At 49.7% G+C, this 20,942-nt stretch overlaps 1 protein-coding gene across 1 annotated transcript; it reads right to left on the bottom strand.

Moving 5' to 3' along the window:
* Positions 1-428: 428 nt before the first annotated feature.
* rprm3 (reprimo, TP53 dependent G2 arrest mediator homolog 3) lies at positions 429-755 on the bottom strand. The gene has a single exon (XM_088922899.1). The coding sequence runs from the start codon at positions 753-755 to the stop codon at positions 429-431; it is 327 nt and encodes a 108-aa protein (XP_088779025.1).
* Positions 756-20,942: the final 20,187 nt, after the last annotated feature.

The raw sequence follows: 20,942 nt of genomic DNA, 5'->3' as shown, positions 1-20,942 counted from the left end.
ACTGTGTAGGTTATACAGTCGTCCATCAACATATTAACATTGATGAAATACTGTAATCCGTGACAAATATTAGAAGGGTTATTCGTTTAAATTTTTAAAATACAAAGTACCGGATTTAAAGGTAAAATCCTTCAGTGTCACTCGGGAACGTCTTCGCAGTTTCGCGCTGTTACCTCTGCGGCCAGTCTTCCCGGAGAGGAGGTCTCTTGGTACCATCCTGGACGAAATTAATTCAAGGGACCGTGACAGATCGCCGTCTGAGCAAGAACTGGCTTCTCAGTGGATAAGGAGCCATTTCCCCGGCAAACCCCGGGGAGCTGAACGTCCTTTTAAACCGAGTTTAAAGCGAGTCCACCCGCTTGGCTTTTAAGAATCGGAACAATTGCTGGCACCGGGGTACCGAGCGGACCCGGATCCCTCGGCGTACTTTAGGACCCGATCATTATAGCTTCTGCTTCTTTGGAGGGTCTCCGGTCTTCCGCGAGGAGGTTGATCATACTCTCCGACTTGATGAGCAGGTTGCAGCCTAGAAAAAATATCCCGAACGCCACCGTGAGCGACAGCACGCACAGCACCGCGATCTGGACCACCTGCATGACGTACAGGTTCCGCTCGTCTGGCAGGGACACGCCGAAGCCGTCGTTGGTGCTGGCCGAGTTGGTGAAATTGCAGCACCGCAGAAGCGCCTCCATGCCTACCGGCCCGGGGGGCTGTGTACCCGCAAGCGTCCGGTTCAGTATCTCCGTTGCATTCATTTTCCCCGGAACGACCCCCTCCTCGACCCCACACTGTAACCGGCTGCGGCTGCGAGGTCAATCTCGGTGCAGAAAACTTCCAAGACTCGCAGGGTCCTGCGAAACCTGTAGCCTTCGGCCGCTTTTAAATGACAGCCGGCGTTTCTAGGGTAGTGACAGGGACTGAACGCGTTCGCGCAGACGTCACGTTGCCTCTTCCCGAGGGATGTCGTCGGGGCGACCCGCAGCCCTCGGTGGGGCTCTGACTGCAGGGGCAGCGCTGGCAGACAGAAAGACTGAACTGTACTCAGCTGAACTGGGTTAAATCGTCCACGTGTTAATTCTTGAATCCAAACAATTTAGGGCATTTTCCGCCTCCTGAATCGATGTTGCATAAACGAGACGCCCGTTTATTTCGTTTTGTCCTGTCTTTGGTGGCCGGGGAACTTCGGTGAGACGCGACCTCCCAACCTTTGATTTGAGGGAATGTGATTAATTATTAGACGGATGTTTCACAGCTCCTCTTGTCTACGCGGTCACGCGTGTACCGTCCTCCTTCCCCGTGTAAGCGGAGAGATACCAGTTTCTTCTGTTGCTGAAGTCCCGGGTGTCCAGCCCGGGGTCGTCTCTGCCTGCCTGCGCTCCGCGCTGTGGCGTTAGTTTCGGACACGACTACAGACTCGGTGAGACGGGGGAAGGATGACGTCGAACTGCCTTTAACGTTTTGGGAGTTTCGCTCGGTCGGCCCAAGCTTCGTGATGGGCTCTCGGGGGGTATTTACTGGAGTGTCTGGGAGGTCTACGCTCTCTGCTTTGGCTTCCCACGCGTGTTCGGACGTTTGGTCTTCGATTTGTCTCGCTCACGTGAGGGAGAAACTTAAAAAAGACAGCTTTTTACGTTGCACACGATGTTTTTTTTCTTGGTGGCCAGCATATTTAAGAGTGACGCAGTAATCGAGATTTAAGTGAGGGGCGCGACTGAGAGAGACGATGGGTGCTTACTGCCCGCGGTTTGTGACATACACGTGACCTAATGGCCAAGGATTAAAGACCCTTTCATTTTTGTTCCCGATAGAAAACCGTTTGTGTGTTGTTTAAATTGACTGTGACGCCCGCAGCTCACCGAGTCGCAAATAAGGTAAAGGACTCAGGCAAGTGAGAACTACAGGGAAGTCTATTTTCATCTGTGAGCTTTAGGGTCTTTACACAAAGAGTTGTGGGGGCCTGGAGCAAGTTACACCGACGTTGTTGACTGCTGCCTTTTTAGAAACGGTTGGACCAGACCCTCAGATCTTGACTATTAGCAATCAAAGGGATTTGAGAAGTCGAACGGCCTCGGCTCGTTTGCACGCTTAATTTATGTGGTAAAAAAGCCCCCAACATTAATTTGAAGGCTCATTTACATATTGTTTTTCCTTATAGCTGGAGCATCATGTTAGAAACATCCACCAGGAGTGCCAGAGGTTTTAGAAATGGTTCCACTTTCATTCCAAAAATGTTTGAAATATACAGAAAAACAATGTCTGAAATGACCTGGAAAAGGAGGCGCATTAATAATGCCAGAAGCTTACCTCCCCGGGCCCTTAATTAACGTCGTAGTCGGGTTGTTCTTCAACAAAAGGACGCCGGTGGCCTCATTAAGGCCGCGTGTAAGGACAGGTGTGTCAGGTGGAGCGTGCTTTTGACCCGTTGTTCACCGAGAGGAAAATAAGCCCTCTGTTGTGACAAAGTGGCTCCACTCATGAATGTTTTAAGTGGCCCAGAGGGGCCGTGGCAGAGCTGTGGGGGCTCGGAGGCGAGGGCAGTGAACCGGGACGCGCGTTTCGTTGGCGCTGATCGCTCCGGTATTCGTGACGCGTCTATCGCATCAGCCTCAGACTCTCACACCGGGCCGCTGGGTTCCTGGATCTGAGGTCTGGGCGTTGTGGAACTGGAGCACGGCTAGGGCAGTCCTGCTCCAACCGGGACGAGATTAGGCGCAGGGCAGTCTCGATTTCCCTTAAAGTTTCATTTGACTTTTCTTAACAGAAGACCACCCTAAATAAACAGAGTAAAACGATTTGGTACGGAAGACCAGAAATCCGAGTTCAATCGCTTTTTATCAGGGTCCGCTCTGGTAGATGACGCTATCCTCTGCTGTAAGGTGTGTGGGTCTTGATCCGAAACGCACTACTGGTAGGCGGTGGCTTGAGCTCCGTATCTCATGGCTTTTGTTAGTTGAATCAATTATGTGACTTCGTTGTGACATTTCCGCTCCTAATGTAGAATCTGTTCTTCCACGAACTACGCCGGTCTTGGAAGGAGTTCAGTGTAGAAGTGTGAGTCTCTCGCTTGGCTATTGGTTTCCCAGTGGGGGGAGATCATACTTATGTAGCGCTTTTCTGGACACTCCAATCAGACTGAAACTTGACACTTAATTACAGGTAATGGGGATCTCCTCCACCACCGGTGTGTAGCCTGGGTGATGAGACAGCAGTCATTGGGCTCCAGTACACTCACCACACAGCAGCTCTCAGTGGGGAGGAGAAGCCAGTTCATAGATGGGGATTATTAGGAGGCCGTGATTGGTGAAGGTCAGGGTGAAATTTGGCCAGGACACTGGGGTTACACCCCTACTCTTTTCGAGAGACACCCTGGGAGTCTTAATGACCACAGAGAGTCAGGACCTCATTTTTACGTCTCATCGGAAGGACGGCGCCTTTTTTAGAGTATAGTGTCCCCGTCACTATACTGGGGCATTAGGACCCACACAGACCGCAGGGTGAGCGCCCCCTACTGGCCCCACTAACACCTCTTCCAGCAGCAACCTGAGTTTTTCCCAGGAGGTCTCCCATCCGGGTACTGACCAGGCTCACACCTGCTGAGACTGACAGTTGTGAGTTGTGAGGTGATATAGCTGCTGGCGAGATACGGCGACGAGATCTTAATTACCTCATTAATGAGTGAGAGTCAGTTAACTTTGGGGACGGGGTGTTTATTTTAATACATTTAGTTTGTGCCCCCGTAGAGCAGGCTAGGGGTGATTTTGTAAATGCGGCACATGGTACTAATTTGACAAGTCACCACATTAGTGGTACGTGCGAGGAGACAGTGAAATGAGCCTGTTTGCCGCTGTTTGCTCTTCTTTCTGCTGGAGCGATCTCCTGGTAAGAGATCGGTCTGTTGTGTGCGCGGTTTTGTTGCCTATCTCAGTTATATTAAGGTATAATTGGGTAAAATGAAACTTGAATACACGAGAAGCAATTGATATCTTGAGCATTGTTACACGTGTGTAACATTGAGCATAATCCTATGCTCAATACGCACTGCTCGGCTGTGTCACTGAAGCTCATTGCGTGGGTTCTTTAGATCGATCTGTGCGAGGCCATTTGTGTTTTACCTTTTTATAGCGCGCTCCTGAATGCTCCCGCACTAAACAGCGGCACAGTAACAGCTGCTCTTGAGTCGTTCCTTTCGCACTATAAAATCCAGCACAAAACAGAGAAAGGGCCTGTTATAATTGTGGTGGGTCGTCGCACGCTACACTAAGGGCATTCAGCAGTTGAATGTTTACAGATAACTCAATTTCTTAGTTCCAGAACTGAAAACAATTGAAAAGTCTAATTGCTGCTTTATTTTGATGATGGTGAAAAAGCTCCTTAATTTTTGCCCGTCTGTCCAGCTGTGTGTCTTACTGGAGTAGTTCAGGTGAAGTTCCTTGCTAAAGGGTACAACCACAGCACACTGTCTCACCTGGGATTGTAACCCACAATCTTTAAATTTCAAGTCCAGAACTCTGACCATTCTGGCACACAGTGTATGCGGTAAGTGAATTGTCTAAATCTGGGTTTCCGTGCGATAATCAAGAACCCGGATCACTGCTCTCTGCACGCGTGTGGGGCTGCATCGTTACCACTCTCCAGCAGATGGCAGCGTTGTCCCGTTTGTCCAATACGAATCGCACCTGTCCGTCGGTCGAAATGGGAAATGAAAAGGAGCCGTTTTCACGCTAGAGGGAGCACGCTTAAGCCCCGAGCCGTTGGGACCGCGGTAGAAACGGCCCAGCAGTACTGTGGCCCTGGTAACCGTTCTTCAAATAATGAGAGAGGCCAGATAAGGCTCAGCATGTGCCCTGTCTCCAGCTGTCGCAGGGGCAGTGGGACAGCAGCACTAGAAGGAGGGCTGTAGTTAAGGTTTATCATTATCTGATGCTCTTCAACTAGATACATCAACTGAGAACAAACTGTAGCTTTCAATGGCAGCCCAGAGAGCTAGCCACTTACACAGCAGGGCGTTAATCAGTGCTATCCAAGTGACGTACCCCACTTGAGGACACAGCAGAGCCACCCCACTTGGGATTCAAATTCAGGACCTCCTGTCCAGGAGCCAGAGGTCTTGGACATGAAGTGATTTCATTTGGGGTCTGTGATTGTTGTTGCTCTGACGCCGCATCCATCTTTCTGACCGAACGATGGTGCACAGCATCTGTTTAGGATGGGACCATCAAGAACATAAGAGCATCAGAATGGCCATGAACAAGATGAGGCCATTTAGGTTATTGATTTTTCTGAGGATCTCATCCAGCTTTGTCTTGAAACAAGCCAGGATATCATCTCCAGCATCATGCCTGCATAACTTGTTCCACACTCCCACATCCCTTTGGGTAAAGAAGTGCCCCCCGATCTGTTTTAAATGCACTTCCATGTCTTTCCCTTGGGGCCGTGCGCTATGGGTCATCGTACCAATTAGTCACTGTTACACCAGTAGCCTCCAGTACCTGTGATTCCTCACAGTGGGACCTGCCGGCACTTCCTCAGTCTCATCAGGGGCAGCTGAGAGGGTTGTACCTGTGAGCCAGGAGTTAACATTCAACTGGCTTTTCAGTTCCAGATTGTGAGGTTTTATAAAGTCAAACCAATGCCAGTTCACCATGTTGCTCCATGTTGCAAATCCATGACAGTACTGATCCTTCTCCTGGTCTGCTTGGCTGCTGCTGTCTTCCTTGCCATGCTCTTTTGCTTGTTAGAGGAACACGTGTTGTCTTTAGAATCCAAGTGGCAGAATTTAAACAACAGATTTTTTAACTTTAGCTGTTATACAGTACCTGCGTGAGTCCTGAACATGACGCAGGCTTTGTCACCTATGTACAGGTTTAAATCAGCTTGCGGATGAAATTCTGTAAATTGCACAGTCATGAGATGATAATGCATTCAATGCAGGTGACTGTGTTTCAGCCTGAAATGATCTGGGTGCCTATCGTAACTGGATCTATTGATTCCCAAAGCATAATCGCAAAACCTTAGCGTTGGGCCTTGTTATCCAATACTGCTGTCAAAATCCAGCTAAGTGATGCTCACATGATATAGTGAGGAGAGGCCTGTTCCAGTGAAGACAGTTCTGAACTCGGGACGCGTTGTCCGCCCGGTAACACAGACTGGGAAATCTGATCTCCAGCGTACGGGTCTCTGCTTGTTCTATTTCGGGCTCTGTCTGGGGGCAGTGGGGAGATTTGTGGCGAACCGAGAAAGAGAGATAGCTGGCAGGCCGGCGGTCTCAGTTTGTTCCTGGCAGATGAAACCGAAGCAGCTGAAAAGACTCCGCTGCCGCCCTGCCCCTCTGTAACCGATCATGAGCGGAAAGATGGCTGAAACATGTCGGGTTAAGAAAGCAGCGCCCCCGGCTGAGAAAGTTTCGGGGAAGCGTGGGGACTGCAGACCTGCTTGTGTAGATTTGTCACGTGGTGGCCGATCCTGCAGCGTCACCAGCCAGCAGGTCCTCTAGGCCACACTTACATCATCAGCTTGGCAAGAGCTGGGGTCTGTGTGTTTTCATCAGTCTGGAAGCTTAATTGTTGCCTCTCCTTGCTGGCTCCCCTGCAACCTGAATTGGATAAAATGCTTAGAAAATGGATGGATGATCTGTAAACTACGCAGTAGTGCAAATCCCATGCTTGAGAAGACAAAAGGAAGTGTTTAGAAGCTAATGGTTCATGGACTATACATATACAAACTGCTGAATTCGGACCATTCAGGGTGAGATTTAACTAACACTTCTATTACACTAAGTGCTTCTTGTTCACTTTTGGGGGAAAAAAAGGCAAGGTCGCAAAATTCTAAGAAACATCTTACAAACGTCCACTCTCTGCATGTGGATCTTAGCAGCTTGGGAGATTAAGATGTCCTGCCCCCTGAACGGCTTCACTGTCCTTTCTTCCTTATCTTTGTGGTGAGTGTTTAAGATGCATCCGCCTCAGGTTCAGGTCTGACACTCCTGTCCTTAAGAATATATTGGCACCAAAATCCTTAATTTGTAAGCTGGAAGTGTTCAGGAGTCAAGGATGATGTTCTGTTTGTGTGGCGGGAGGAGGGCAGAATCCACTTTTGACATTTACCTTCACATTCTTTTAGAATTCCTTGAGATCTTTATCAAAAAGTACAGCTTTTTCCCAGAAGCCAATTAACCTACCAGTATGTCTTTGGGCTAGTGGAGGAAACCCATACAAAGCCACAGTTTGCGGGAGAACACGCAAACTCCCCACAGCACTCCAGGTCTGGAATTGAACCCCAGGCCCCAGGGCTGTGAAACAGCAATGCTCTTACCCCCTCGGTGTCAGTGCTCATGCCCTCAAGGCCTGACATCCCGCTGGTGCCTTTCTTTACTCTCCTCTTCCTTATCTAATTAGTTCTATTAAATATTAACGATCACAGGTGGGAAGACAACTCGAGGCCCCATTCTGCAAGTCCTGCATTGTCCTGTGTGCATTGATGGAAATGATGTTAATTTGGCACAACCTGTTGTGCAAACATCTGTATTTCCTACAGAAATGAAGAATGGTGTATCAAAAGAAATTGCAGGAAACAGCTTTTAATTATTAAGTTTAAAAAAAAGCAACAAAAGCTATTTATAGGTTTGCTTTCTAGCTACCTTTCCTCTTTCTTCTTTTAGAAAGAAAAGGCAGACAGGGTTAGCCTTTCAGACTTGTTATTAAAGTGACTTGTACTGGAAGGAAGACGCTTCTCTTCCAATGGGCAGAGACGAATCGCTTGCATCTTGAGTGCGTGCCCCGGCGTTGCTCTTCGGGCTCTGCTGTCGAAAGCCCCTGGTACCCACCTGGGCCACGTGACAAGCGCCCCGCCCCCTGCCTCGGAGCTGTGCTTCCCTCGAACATACACGCATGGGGATCGCGTTCCCAGAGCAGACTCCTGCCAAGTACAGTGCTAATCCACAGGGCCCGCCAGCAGCCAACACACACCAACACGTCTAAGTGGCGTTATTGATTTCATACGCGGCGCTATTTTTAAACCGCCAGCAAAACCTAGACCTGTAGAACCGTACTGGGAACACAGTGTTCAGTGGGCCAGGGGGTTGAGGGGTTTAGAGCCCCTCACATGCTAAATGGGCGATTAGCCAGACTGAAAGCATACCCCAGTTTTTTTTTTAGCTGCCTTAACCCCGGTATCACCTTGAATCTTCTGCTGTGTTTTAGAAACATAAACATCTGGTTACGTAAGTGTCCCTTTAGCTTTCCTTCTGAGATCCCTGCCCCCAAGACCTGAGCTCAGCACCTTCAACAATTCCCAGAGGAAATACCTTTTCACCTTGCAAGCTCCAGTGATGGAAGAATTCCGGGAGCATATTCATACAAACAGTATAAATCTCGAATTCTTTCTTTCTCTAGGTTGATAAACTAGTCACATTCATTCCTGAGTCTTTTCTTGGTAACAGGCTGAAACAGGTATTTTTTTTGGGGGGGGAAGTTAAAATGGCAGAGATTATGTGTGCATAGCAAGACTCCTCCACAGATTTGTTTTACTGAGCAGATGAGTTTATCCCAGGCAGCTTCCAGTTGTATTCAGTCGATGTAATAAGTACAGATAAAATAATTTGAATTTTAAGTTAATCTTTTATCTATTACAGCTTTAAGGGAACAGGGATCTGCCACCTGCTGACCTGTACTGTCGAGCAGTGATCCAGCTGCTAGGGAGTCCAGTGTGTCTGCAGGGTGTCCAGTCCTTGTCCTGCAGGGTCAGTGTGTCTGCTGGGTGTCCAGTCCTGGTCGTGCAGGGTCAGTGTGTCTGCAGGGTGTCCAGTCCTGGTCCTCTAGGGTCAGTGTGTCTATGTGTCTGCAGGGTGTCCAATCCTGTTCCTGCAGGGTCAGTGTGTCTACAGGGTGTCCAGTCCTGGTCCTGCAGGATCAGTGTGTCTTCTGGGTGTCCAGTCCTGGTCCTCTGGGGTCAGTGTGTCTTCTGGGTGTCCAGTCCTGGTCCTCCAGGGTCAGTGTGTCTGTGTGTCTGCAGGGTGACCAGTCCTGGTCCTGCAGGGTCACTGCATCTGCTGGTCTTTAAGGTCTATTTAAAGCACAAGCACCTGAAGAACTGGGTGACATTGTTAAATTGGTCCCATTAATCCAGTAAACTGCTTTAACAAGTTGGAATAAAAATCTGCAGACACACTGAGACCAGGACTGAACACCCCTACTCGAGAATTCTTCAAGAAACCTCACAAGGAGGGTCGTTGATCACCAGGCATGACTCTCCACTCCATGTAACATCTGGTTTTCCTCCTGGTCCTTCAGAATAAGAGGTCTATTTTCTCTTGCTCTTAGCACGATGACATTTTCCACTGTTTCTAGCTCTTGGAAAAAGGCAGACAGATGCCTAGTCCTGGGTTTGAGAAAAATGATTTTGTGGAATGAATGGTACACAGTGCCTACAGAGCAAACCAACTGAATGTATTGCTTGTATGACTTTCCTTTATATTATAGTCTCTTCCTTTTGGCTAAAAATGCAGGTATTTGAGTTGATACAGTGGGTATAATGAACAAGAAGCCTTTCAAAACGCAAATGTTTATTACGAGTGTTTTGCAGTCGGTTAATTTTACCTCCTTTTATACGGTATCATTTGTATCTCATTCTTTTCTATAATAACAGCAGTCTTATTAACTGGTCAGAAGGACAGTCCTGAATTGTTTGCAATTGTACACTTTTTTTCTGATACCATGGAATGAGTGCAGAAAACAGCTGAAACAACGATAGATGTTCTTTAAAGGAATTAAAGGTTTAGCTGAGAAAGGCGCCAGAAGCAAAAGACAGTCCCAGGGTCGAAGGCGAGGAGGCTCAAACTTTAAGGGCAAACCACTGGGACAGTTAATCACCCTGGGCTATTCTCTTGTGGTATCGATGTAAAAAAAAAAGCCACATTCTGTACGAACGATCCCCCCGATACTCTTTCCCTTCTCATCCTCCGCGAACATGGTTAAATGCTTATCTAGGAGAAAACATGTCTTTGTCTTCTAGTCCTGACCCTTCCCGAGTGCAGCACAAGAAAGACACTTTGTGTGCGCAGTGGGAAAGTGACTGTAAGGCTGTGTCCAGCCCAGGGGTCCAGCAGGACAGTGCGCCGTTCAGTGTGTGATTCAGGATTTCCTAAGCCCACGCGCACAAGAATTCTCAAACGATGGAGCCGAAGAAGGAAGAAACAGAAAATGGGATTCCTGTGTCTGCTTGACGTCAGGCCTGGTTGGGCCATTGTGCGTTTTGAGAAATGGCTATTGCAGAGCTCAACAGTTTCTCTGTTATGCTGGGCCAGCCTCACTGCCCTCCAGTTGTTCTGCAATGTGAGGGCTCAATGGACCCCTTGTCTTGGACATTGCAGTTCCAGCTCCGGGCTGGATCTGAGGAACTGACGGAAAACCTCCTCATATGTTTCCCTGTCTAACGAAAAGTTAAAAACTAACAGATGAATAAACCTGACATTTTATTTGACTATAAATCTGGGAAAAATGTTTTCTACCACTGGTTCATCCAGGGACATCAAAATTTGGCCCCCTGCCATTGTTCCTAAAAGCTATTTTGGAGAGTGCATATACTTAAAGATAGATCACTATCACGTTGAAATAATACACAGATAATTCCACAGTGGCAGGAGTTAAAGTATTAAATAAAGCATACCCTAGCACCTCAGTATCTGATGCCTTGATCTGCAGGACCTGCTGGAGGTAACCGTGCTGAAGTCCATCCTGACATTAAGCCTTGTGGGTGTGTGGAGCAAATGAGTGAAAAAGGAGAGTCACAGGTTCAGGATTTAAAAACATTTATGTGCCTGGCTTGCTTTTTTGCAGTGTGTCTGCAGTTCTGGGAATAAAAACAGCACAACCCAGATCATGGAGCAGTGCCTAGAAGGTGACACCTCGAGTAGTACAAGCACAGCACACTCGGCCAGGGCGCAGGCTGGGAGCTGGCCCAAGAACCATGGAAAAACAGTGTTCCTGCCTAGCTCAGGCAGGCCTGTCAGTCAAGGCATGACTTGAGGAGAGCATCGCTGCAAGCAGATGGTTTTATATTGTAGATGTGAACAAAGTGTCCCACGCATGTGGACACCCACAGACCCAAGGATCTAGTAACTGGCTGCCCTTGATCTGGTACATTTCTCAAGTAATGTGACGTGCTGTTGCCCACTCTGTTGTCAACATACCGCCCCTCCTGCTGTGACAGACCCATCATACAGTATACCGAAGAGTTCTTTTAGCTGAGCCTCTTCTGCTTGACCTACGGGAGATTGATTTCATGCACAAAGATGTAAAGTCAGACAGCCACCTCATCCCAAACGAGGTCACTGTGACCTTCGGGCATGACTGGAAGTGAGGTACAAGTGCCTGCAGGGCAAAACCCAATCAGGCATAGCAAAGAATTATAGGTGATTGGAGAAAACAATAGTCTCCATGCTGTTGAAGCTGACTCAGTGGGGTTCTTCTAATTGTATAAAAGAACTTACAGGTGAGTGACTGAATGCTGGCCTGTAACCAGAACCTACATTCCTTGGAAGAGAATGTGGTCATAACCTCCTTGTGAAAGTGTTAAATCCCTGCCTCTCCGCTTGGGTCTGGATGTCAAGATCAGCCCATCAGATGCTGCCATGCTTTCTGGACACACCCTTCTCCTGCAAGGCTGAGTCGACAGAGCAAGCTGCTTGCGATCAGAGTCCGTCCAGAAGACCAGTCAGCACCAACAACACAACCACATCTGCCCTGGCAAGCAGGAGGAAAACCATATTTAAACCCTCATGGATGGATCTTCTCATGGATAGTTCCAGGGGCATCCATGGTGTGGGGAGTGTCCGACCACAGAAACATCCATGAGCAAGGATCCATGATCCATGAAAACCCTGCTGTAGTGACTCCAAATAATCCTCATTACTACCAGTGAATAGAGATCTGCTGCAATATTCATAGACCAGGCAGGTGTCCTGCCCTGAGACTGTTCCATAGGCCCTGTGTCCAGAGCAGGAGGTCATGGGTGGGCAAGCAAAGACCCTTTGGCGGCTAACTTAGCTGACCACTGTGGTGTCCTTACGAAAGATGTGGATCCCCATGAGAACAGGGGAAAAAATGCTACAGTGCCAGGAACAACACCAGAGGTTCCAGGCCATTCAGATCCCTAACCCAGCCTGCTATTCCAGATGTCTCCACAGCCGTGTGTAGCTCTCACTGGAGAACAGTTCTTCTTAGGGGGATTTGAGCCATGTAGTCTGGATTGAGCCACCAGGATAGGAACAGGGCACCGTGGAGCTTCCTTCAACAGACAGGGAGAAGGTGCCACAGGTCTCTGACATCACAGTCCTGGTTCAGACTCTGGGGAGTTTTTCATGGAAATCCAGGCAGCATCTCTCAGACAAAGCTGTCCACATGCAGCAGGAGAATCCTGTGCAATAAGTGTTTGTAGCCAGGTTGCATGCAATGATGAACTGCCCTTGTCCTGGGGCACAGCTTTCTTGGGGACATGCCTTAAAGATGTGAGCGGGCAGAAGCCAACATCACTATGACGGGGGCCGTGAAGTCTCTCGGCCGTCAAGATGTGAGGTCTGCAAATATTTCGGTGATCCTGGGCACAGTCCTGTGGGAGCCTCAAGAGCAGGTTGTGGCCCAGAGCCCCATGCTGAGACCCCACTGCAAAATATAGGACCCTGGGTCAAGTCTCTAGACCCTGGTCTGAGGGTCTGGTCTGCATTCACTGCACTGGAGGCAGGGAAGGGAGGCTGTGGGGCTTTTCACATTTGGGACCAACAGAGCATCATATTGAGAAGGTAAGCTGGCCTTTGGCATTGCCACAGTTATAAAATAGTTAGCAGGCGCCAGTGTCAGCTCGTGTTAAAGGAAAGAAACAAATCTTTCAGAATCAGTGTTTTGTAAACATAATTACTGTACTGGCAGTAAAAAAGAAATGCAGAAAGGAGCAAGATCATAAAGAGAAAGTGTGCATTGGACCAAACAAAATCATACATAGCAAGCACTGTAGCAGATAGGCTAATTTTGCTAGCTTAATCTATATATACATAGCTAATACTGTATTCATGTTAATATGCAAGCTAAGGCAGGAAATATTACACCAAGATACGGCTTTTACGTAATGTTCCATGATCAGGCAAAATGCTTCCTTCACTGCAGGCGTTTAAGTTTACCAATATTCTAGGTGGGTCCCCAGCCAAATTGTCTGAGAGTCTTGCTAATTTTACTCTCCCTGATCGCCTGCCAGCTGCACTGAAAGAGGTCAGTACTCCCTGTTCCCAGGTGGCAGTACAGTGTGATGTCTCAAGGGACAGATGGGGGAACGGAAGGGAGGGGGGGCATGTTTTTTAATTCGGCATAGGGGGTATCCAATTCTCAGGAAGAATGTGTGGAAGAGTTTAGAGTTATTTTTTCCATAAATTAAAACGCTAGGATAAATTTATTAGCTCCAGCTTTACTGATCAACCTTGGAACTATAGTTTTGCCACACTGTGCAACAGGTAATTTTAAAATGGTATCTTGCAGTTTGTAGGATCGCTGTGCATAACGTCACTGTGTAGATGTTCTATGAGTTTATAATGTATCATTAAATGCAATACTTATAGACAGTAATGCATCTGTGGACAGAAGTTAGATTATTATTAGTTTCAGAGCAGATGTTGTAGTAGCTGCTGTAATAATAATCAGAGCACAGTAGCTGACAGTAGGGTTGACACCCTGAAACCTGATCTGGCCACATCATCTGGTCAGTACTGGAATGGGAGACCTCTGTTGTGCTGTAAATGGTGTTGGTAGAGCTCATCTCTCTAATCCAAAGCCCCAGATGTGGACACTGCACTGAAGCAGGTTTCATCATTCAAGCAATACCTTCAATTAAGCTGTGTTTGGAAGTTTTAGGGGTGTTAACCCCAGTGTCTAGGCTCAATTCTGACCTGGTCTTGGACAATCTGACCTCCCTTTCAGTTGGTGAAGGTGAATCATTTTCTCATTCCTCCCCCTGAGCTGCTGTGGTGGGGCTGCTGGTGCAGAATGGCTGCTGTGTGTCTCCCAGGCGGGGCTGCTGGTGCAGAATGGCCGCTGTGCCTCTCCCAGTTGGCGCGACTGGTGCAGAATGATTCTGTGTGTCGCCCAGGTGGGGCTGAGCTTGAGTGATGCAGAGGGTCCTCTCCAGTAAGTAAAGTGCTTTGGGATCCTTAGGGATTAGAAGCACTATATACATGTAAGGCATTAGAAGCTGTATTAGTAACAGTAGACAGGCGAGTAATACAAATCCAGAATCATAAATTACTCTTTTCCCTTTGCGGTTCACTTTGGAATGGTCAGCTGATATTCATCTCTTCTTGCTGTTGCTAAACTCAGCTGGGGAAAAATGAACGTCCAGACTCACAAATGTACACAATGCCTGCACTCTGAGCACGCTACCAAAGGGGTAAAGGTATAATTTAAACACAGCCTTTCCAATCCTATGCACAGGCACAGCATAGTAAAGATGGAGCAGATCAGCGTGAAATGCAACACAGAAGCCTGAGGCATTAGAGAAACCTGCATGTAAATTTAGGGTGGTAAACTTTCAGAAAGGCAGCCTCGAGAGAGCAGGTGAAGTGGGTAGTGAATCGGGACGGGCACAGTGGGTTTTCTCTCCCATTCCTCCCGGCCTGTCAGCCCCCCTGCTGCCTAAGCGCTGCCCGCGATGACCTTCCCGAGCCAAGAAGCGCCCAGCCTCGCGGCCGCCTCCTGTGCATGTAACTCTAGCCGCGCCGCCGCCCCTGTTTTCTCATCGGGACATTTCTGGTGCGCTCGCGCTCAGCCTCCAGAGCACGGAGGGCGCTTGGGCACGGGGCTGTAATATTATCCCCCCGAAGGCTGGGAATCCGCGGGGTTTAACGACCTGGCTGGCACATCGTATTTTCTCAGCTGCACAATCCGTGGGCCAAGCGAGCTGCGAGCTGCGAGCTGCGCTCCTTTTCACCCATGAAGCAGAGAGAGAGAGAGAGAGAGAGAGAGAGAGAGAGAGAGAGAGAGAGAGATTTATATAATTGTATACCCACTGTCTCTTCTTCTGCAGCCGGGCTGAAGTTTCACTGACTTTATCCAATTACTCCCCATGGATGGCGGCTTTCCTTTTTCTCCCTGAACACGAGGTTGCCGTGTCCTTCAGTTTGCGCACCCAGTAACCTCAGCGGTCCGGGCAGCACATGTGACGAGAATCTGCAGATCAGGTGTGGCGCAGAGTGCCAGCACCAGCAGGCATCGCTGTCCTTCTCCTGCCTTCGCCCTGAGGGTGCTGAGAAGCTACCAGGCCTTAAGCCTCATGCTCTTGTGCCTTCAGGGCCTTGTAAGCATTTCTGAACATCGGAACATCTGGGTATAGATTATACAGCTCATATCTAGATCTGGAAACTACATGCATGAACAGAGGGGCCCTGGGACCCGACACGCTGTTGTAGGTGCAAATAAAAGGAGACATATGGGTCAGCAGACCCTGCGGAGCCTTGGCGAGATCAGCCGGCTGAACTTTGACACGGGCACATAGTTGGCCAGCGGGATGCTGGTTGAACTGGGAACCTCTCGGCCGTGAAAAAGGTGATCGTCTCACTCGAGGGTGTCTGCCGTGGTCAGAGGTGTGCTTCGACGCACTGGACCGTTAGAGCTGGCGGTTTCGCAAAGGAACCAGGAGCAGAAGCGTCTCTCCAGTGCGCTGTGATTCTCCAGCGGGGACCGTTGCCTGTCTGGGCCAGCGGCGCTCAGTCCACAGTGGGCACAGTATTGTATAGATCGTGTGTGCTGGAGTGTGCTGCCCATGGCTCACACCGCTCTGCGCAGCCAAGGCAGGTAGACGAACGCCATTGAGCTTATGTGGGCTTCCCCCATTGTCCCTTTTTCTGGGTCTCTCTTTGCCGAGTCGCTCTGGCAGGAATGGGTTCCTCCAATCCCACAGTGCGCTTTTCTGATGAGACTCGAACCCTGAGATGGCCTGCCGAATACTCTGTCAGGGGGTAGAGGTGTTCGTGGGGCCAGCAGGGGGCGCACACCCTGCGGTCTGTGTGGGTCCTAAAGCCCCAGTATAGTGACGGGGACACTATACTGTAAAAAGGCGCCATCCTTTGGAAGAGATATAAAACTGAGGTCCCAACTCTCTGTGGTCATTAAAAATCCCAGGGCGTTTCTCGAAAAGAGTAGGGGTGTAACCCCGGTGTCCTGGCCAAATTTCCCATTGGCCCTTACCAATCATGGCCTCCTAATAATCCCCATCTCTGAACTGGCTTCATCACTCTGCTCTCCTCCCCACTGAGAGCTGGTGTGTGGTGAGCGTTCTGGCGCACTATGGCTGCCGTCGCATCATCCAGGTGGATGCTGCACACTGGTGGTTGTGGAGGGGAGTCCCCATTACCTGTAAAGCGCTTTGAGTGGAGTGTCCAGAAAAGTGCTGTATCTGTGTTATTTATTTTTTGTAAGATATAGCTGATTGCTGGGGTATTTACTACGTACAGTATTCACCTCCCTTATTACCCCTCTTTCTTCTGCTGTTCCGCCGGACCTGACCGCAGTCCTGGGACGGGATGTGAAATCGCCTCTGGTCCGGCCCTCCGCTGTGTCAGGCTCTGAGCCTCAGTGGCAGAGGCACGCTGGCTGGGCAACGAGGGCACAGCTGCCCCGCCGAGCCATTTGTCACGATGGGCTGAGAGAAGCGCAGATAGAGTTTCAGCGCTTTCCTCCAACGACGGCCGCGCTAAAAATACCGAGCTGGGAGCTTCCATTTCTGTCCCGTTTGCCCCCAAGCCTGAGGCAATGAGAAATGGAAGCCAGCCTGGACATGGGTGGCAAATGTTTCTCCCTGGGGTCCCCTATTCGTCTGCCTCATGCACAGACAGGAAGCCCCACCGCCGTTCGCGACAATTAAGATTTACCATAATTGCAGCTCACTGGGGAAGCAGACGGGATGGGTGCGGTGTTGTGCATTCCCTTACGAGCGTAGAGCACCCACTGGGTTCCAAGAACCCAAAGAACGATCACGCTTCTGTACGCCGCTGTGCTCCCTGAGGATCCAGAACGTGCTCTGCTTCACATCAACACGAAGTGTGCTTTAAAACCCTCTGGGGCTTCCTGCTTCCTTTCATTCCTGTCCCGGAACAGGAAGGGATCGTGCAGGGGCAGCGAGGATCTGATGGGATCCTGAATTGCTTCCAGTTATGGGGAAACTGGCTGGAATTGACCTGAAGGGCAGTTCCCCTGCAGGGGGAGCCGGACGGCTGGGGGGAGACACACCAAGGAGAGTGCTGAAAGTCACTGAGCTCTCCCGCCCGCGGGGCCGATGGATGTATATGTATAGTGCAGGGGTAAAGGTGCCGGCGTAAATCAATCACCAGGCAGCAGGCCGGCTCTCAGCATCACGCGTCCTGTTGATGAGAAGTCCCAGCTGAAGCCACAGCACTGCGTTGCCTCTGCTGGGTTATTTCAGTTTTAAGAGGTTAACGGGGAGCATGTCTACATGTATCACATTGTAGGCGGTAATTAATTGTTATTGAGACTTGGCGTGAGTGATGGGACACAGGAGTGTTTCACAGTGTGGTTGCCCTGGTGATGGCACCCCTCCCCCCCCCTACCCTGAATCCAGTTCTTGAAATGCCCCTCAAAGTGCCCCCTCAAAGAGGTGGGGGGCTCCAGGGTGCAGTGCAGGGGGTGGGGGGGCTCATCCCATGTTTTATCCCGCGGGGGCTGGGGAAATAACAGTTCCCCGGCTATTTCGAGTCGCCATTTATCAGCAAGCAGCAGGTGCGGCCCTCGAAGACAAGTGTATTATTTACTTCCCAGAGGGCAGCAGAATTAACGCCACTCTTTCGCTGCACGCGCCGTGTTCCCCAGAAAGAAGAGGTCAAGGATTATTTCCCAGCGCTTCCTTTCGGTTGCCCGTTGACGTTCGTAATCGGAAATTCACCCCCTGAGCGCTGTACCACTTCGTAGCCCCCCCCCCCCCGCACACAGTCAGTAATCAGTGCTTTTGAGGAGAAATTTAATAATAATAATTAATAATAATTGCTTACACTTATATGGCGCTTTTCTGGACACTCCACTCAAAGCGCTTTACAGGTAATGGGGACTCCCCTCCACCACCACCAGTGTGCAGCCCCACCTGGATGATGACAAATGAAATGACAATTTGTGTTTGCAACCACGTGACACAACCCAACATCCCCACCCGTGCAGCTGCGCAGAAAAAAATCAAACCTGCAGGACCTGCATGGACAGAATTCCATGAGGACCGTGGTGTTCAGGTGTTGCGATGGAGGGGACGAAGTAACTTGACCCAGTCCTGCGTGGGGAGGACCCCTGCCCCTGCCCCTGTCCTGCCCGGCCTGGCCCTCCACCCCCAGGTCTAAGTGGGAAAGGGTAGAAAACGAGATAACAGAGGTTTGCAAATAAGCCGTACAAGAATAAATATCAGCCTGTAAGTTGATTCCTGTGGAATGTAGAAGATCCAGCAACGATACTGGGGCTAAGGGCAACAAGAGGACCTTGTGACAATCAGAACAGGAGACAGGAGACACTCCGTGGCTCACAGAGCCCAGCTGGAGGTCTGGATTAGGCTCCCCAGCTGTGAAATTGGAACTGACTCTGCGGGAGTCCATGAGGAGCCGTCTGATGGGCTTCTACTGCCGTCCGAATGAACAAGGCGGGCCGAGCGATTTCACCTCCTGTGTAAGTGCACTCCTGGATGTGTACACTACGTTGATTTATTCACAGGTGAAGACTTTGGGATTTCTAGGTGAGTCTGGGGGAATGCAGCCATGCGATGTTCTTCTGTTTTGAGCTTTCAGATTTCTTGTATTTTCATGTTCAGAGCTAAGCGTGGCTGAGGATCTGCGCCTGTGGCTGGAAGGTTGCTGGTTCGAGTCCCGCGGCCGACAGAGGAATCCTACTCCGTTGGGCCCCTGGGCAAGACCCTTAACCTCAGCTGCTCCAGGGGCGCCATATAAATGGCTGACCCTGCACTCTGACCCCCATGCTTCTCTCTCCCCATCTGTGTGCCCGTGTGTCTCCTGGAGAGCAAGCTGGGGTCTGCGAAAAGACACATTCCTAATGCAAGACATTGTATACGGCCAATAGAGTGACCTTACCTTATCTTCGTCCCCTTCAGGGCCAGCAGAGTCCTTGAGTCCCCCCCCCCTCCAGGGTCTCCGGAGCGCTGTCAAGTCACGTGGTTCACCGGAGCCGGCGCGAGAATGTGTGTGTCATGGCTGCCGCGGTGCTTCAAAGCGGGTCACATGCTCTACATTGCTGGGGTGTCACCAGCTCTTGTCATATAGAAAACTGCGCGCAATCATTTGTCAGCTGGTGAAAGTCACGAAATGTGCAGAAGCTGCACAGGACAGATACAGGCAGCAGCACTGCTCGTGCTCCTGGGCAATGCCCTTCATTGCCAATATCCTGGAATTACCCCCCCAATCATATGTGAACACACATGGGATTGCTGATCTGGTCAATAACCTCTTGTGTTCAGGGCTTCTCACACTGGTCTGGTGCATTGGAGCACTTCAGTGTATCCAGGTCCTTGGCTGGTATAGAGATCCTGCTATTAAAAGACCAAGATAAGACTCAAAGAGCTGAGGCGTTTTTTTTTGCACTAAATTAGTGCAGAGAGGAGACCTGAAAAGGTCAGTTTGGGAAGCTCTGCTCCAGCTGAAGGTTATGGTGCTTCGATTTCAGTGCAGTTTAGAGCCACGTACAGTAATCTATGTATCGGCCCCTTGCCATCCCAAGCTGCCGTCACTGATCAGCTCTGCCTATTCTTCAGCATTCAAGCCTGTAAAACGTCTTCCACAGCCTTCTCAGAGACAGGAGATATAGTTGTGGCAGGACAGACTAATTGAACATTGCTCTTAGATGACCAGGGTGATCATTTATATTAATGGTACCCCACCCTGCCTCTGGACAACCCCTGTTGTCCTCTGGGTTTCATTCCAGATGAGCTTGCCACGGCTTAGTTAAACCCTTCAGTACACTAATAATTAATAATAATTACTTACACTTATATAGCACTTTTCTGGACACTCCACTCAAAGCGCTTTACAGGTAATGGGGACTCCCCTCCACCACCACCAGTGTGCAGCCCCACCTGGATGATGTGATGGCAGCCATAGTGCGCCAGAACGCTCACCACACACCAGCTATCAGTGGGGAGGAGAGCAGAGTAATGAAGCCAATTAATAATTGGTTTGTTTGCATCTTTTCTGTGGTTTTCGGCTGCGGCGCAGGTCAGGACAGCACAGGCAAGAGTGCATCTGAGCTGACGACAGCAGGGCTGGAGCAAGAACCAGGACCAGGGCTGAAAAATATCCCGTGTTATACCTGGTCAGGTCCTGTTGGTGAGCGTTACCCCAAGCCCAACATGGTTAACAAGCATCCTGCTAGTCAGGCCACAGTGTTTATTCCACAGGGGCTGCTTGCAAAGCCCTTGCCCGTGCTGTCTGCTCACGTTCGGCGTCATGTTGCTCTTGTTCCCCTTTTATCAACCTGCAGATAAGGCTTTTAACTTCTGATTTCATGAGCAGAGGGCAGCACACGTTATTTTCCGTGTATTCCGTGAGGCAGGAGGCTCATGCTAGTCTGTCCATTCTGTTCCCTGCCCAGCCTCTGTTGTCAGCAGAGACACCCCCCGCTGTTCCAGATGCCCCCCTGTCATGAGGAGCGGTTTATATTTCCTGTCCTGCCGCCTGATGCATGCCTATCATTGTGTCATAATTCAAGGGGCTGCACTGCCTTGCAGAGAGCCTCATGTGGGGTTTTTTTTTTCTTTCTTTTCCACTGTGTTTGCCAACAGAGGAACACATGACTGGCACCACACAGTTGGAGACTGGAGTCAGGTCAGCGGATTTACAGGGGAGCTCCTACCCACTCAGGGAAGAGCGTTTGGGTTGAAAATGTGAACTTAACGAGGAGCTGCTCTCT

This window comes from Atractosteus spatula, chromosome 1 (assembly GCF_055471065.1).
Source record: "Atractosteus spatula isolate fAtrSpa1 chromosome 1, fAtrSpa1.hap1, whole genome shotgun sequence".
Taxonomy (NCBI): domain Eukaryota; kingdom Metazoa; phylum Chordata; class Actinopteri; order Semionotiformes; family Lepisosteidae; genus Atractosteus; species Atractosteus spatula.
The sequence above is the reverse complement of the archived record's forward strand: the minus strand, read 5'-3'. Positions and strand labels throughout refer to the sequence as shown.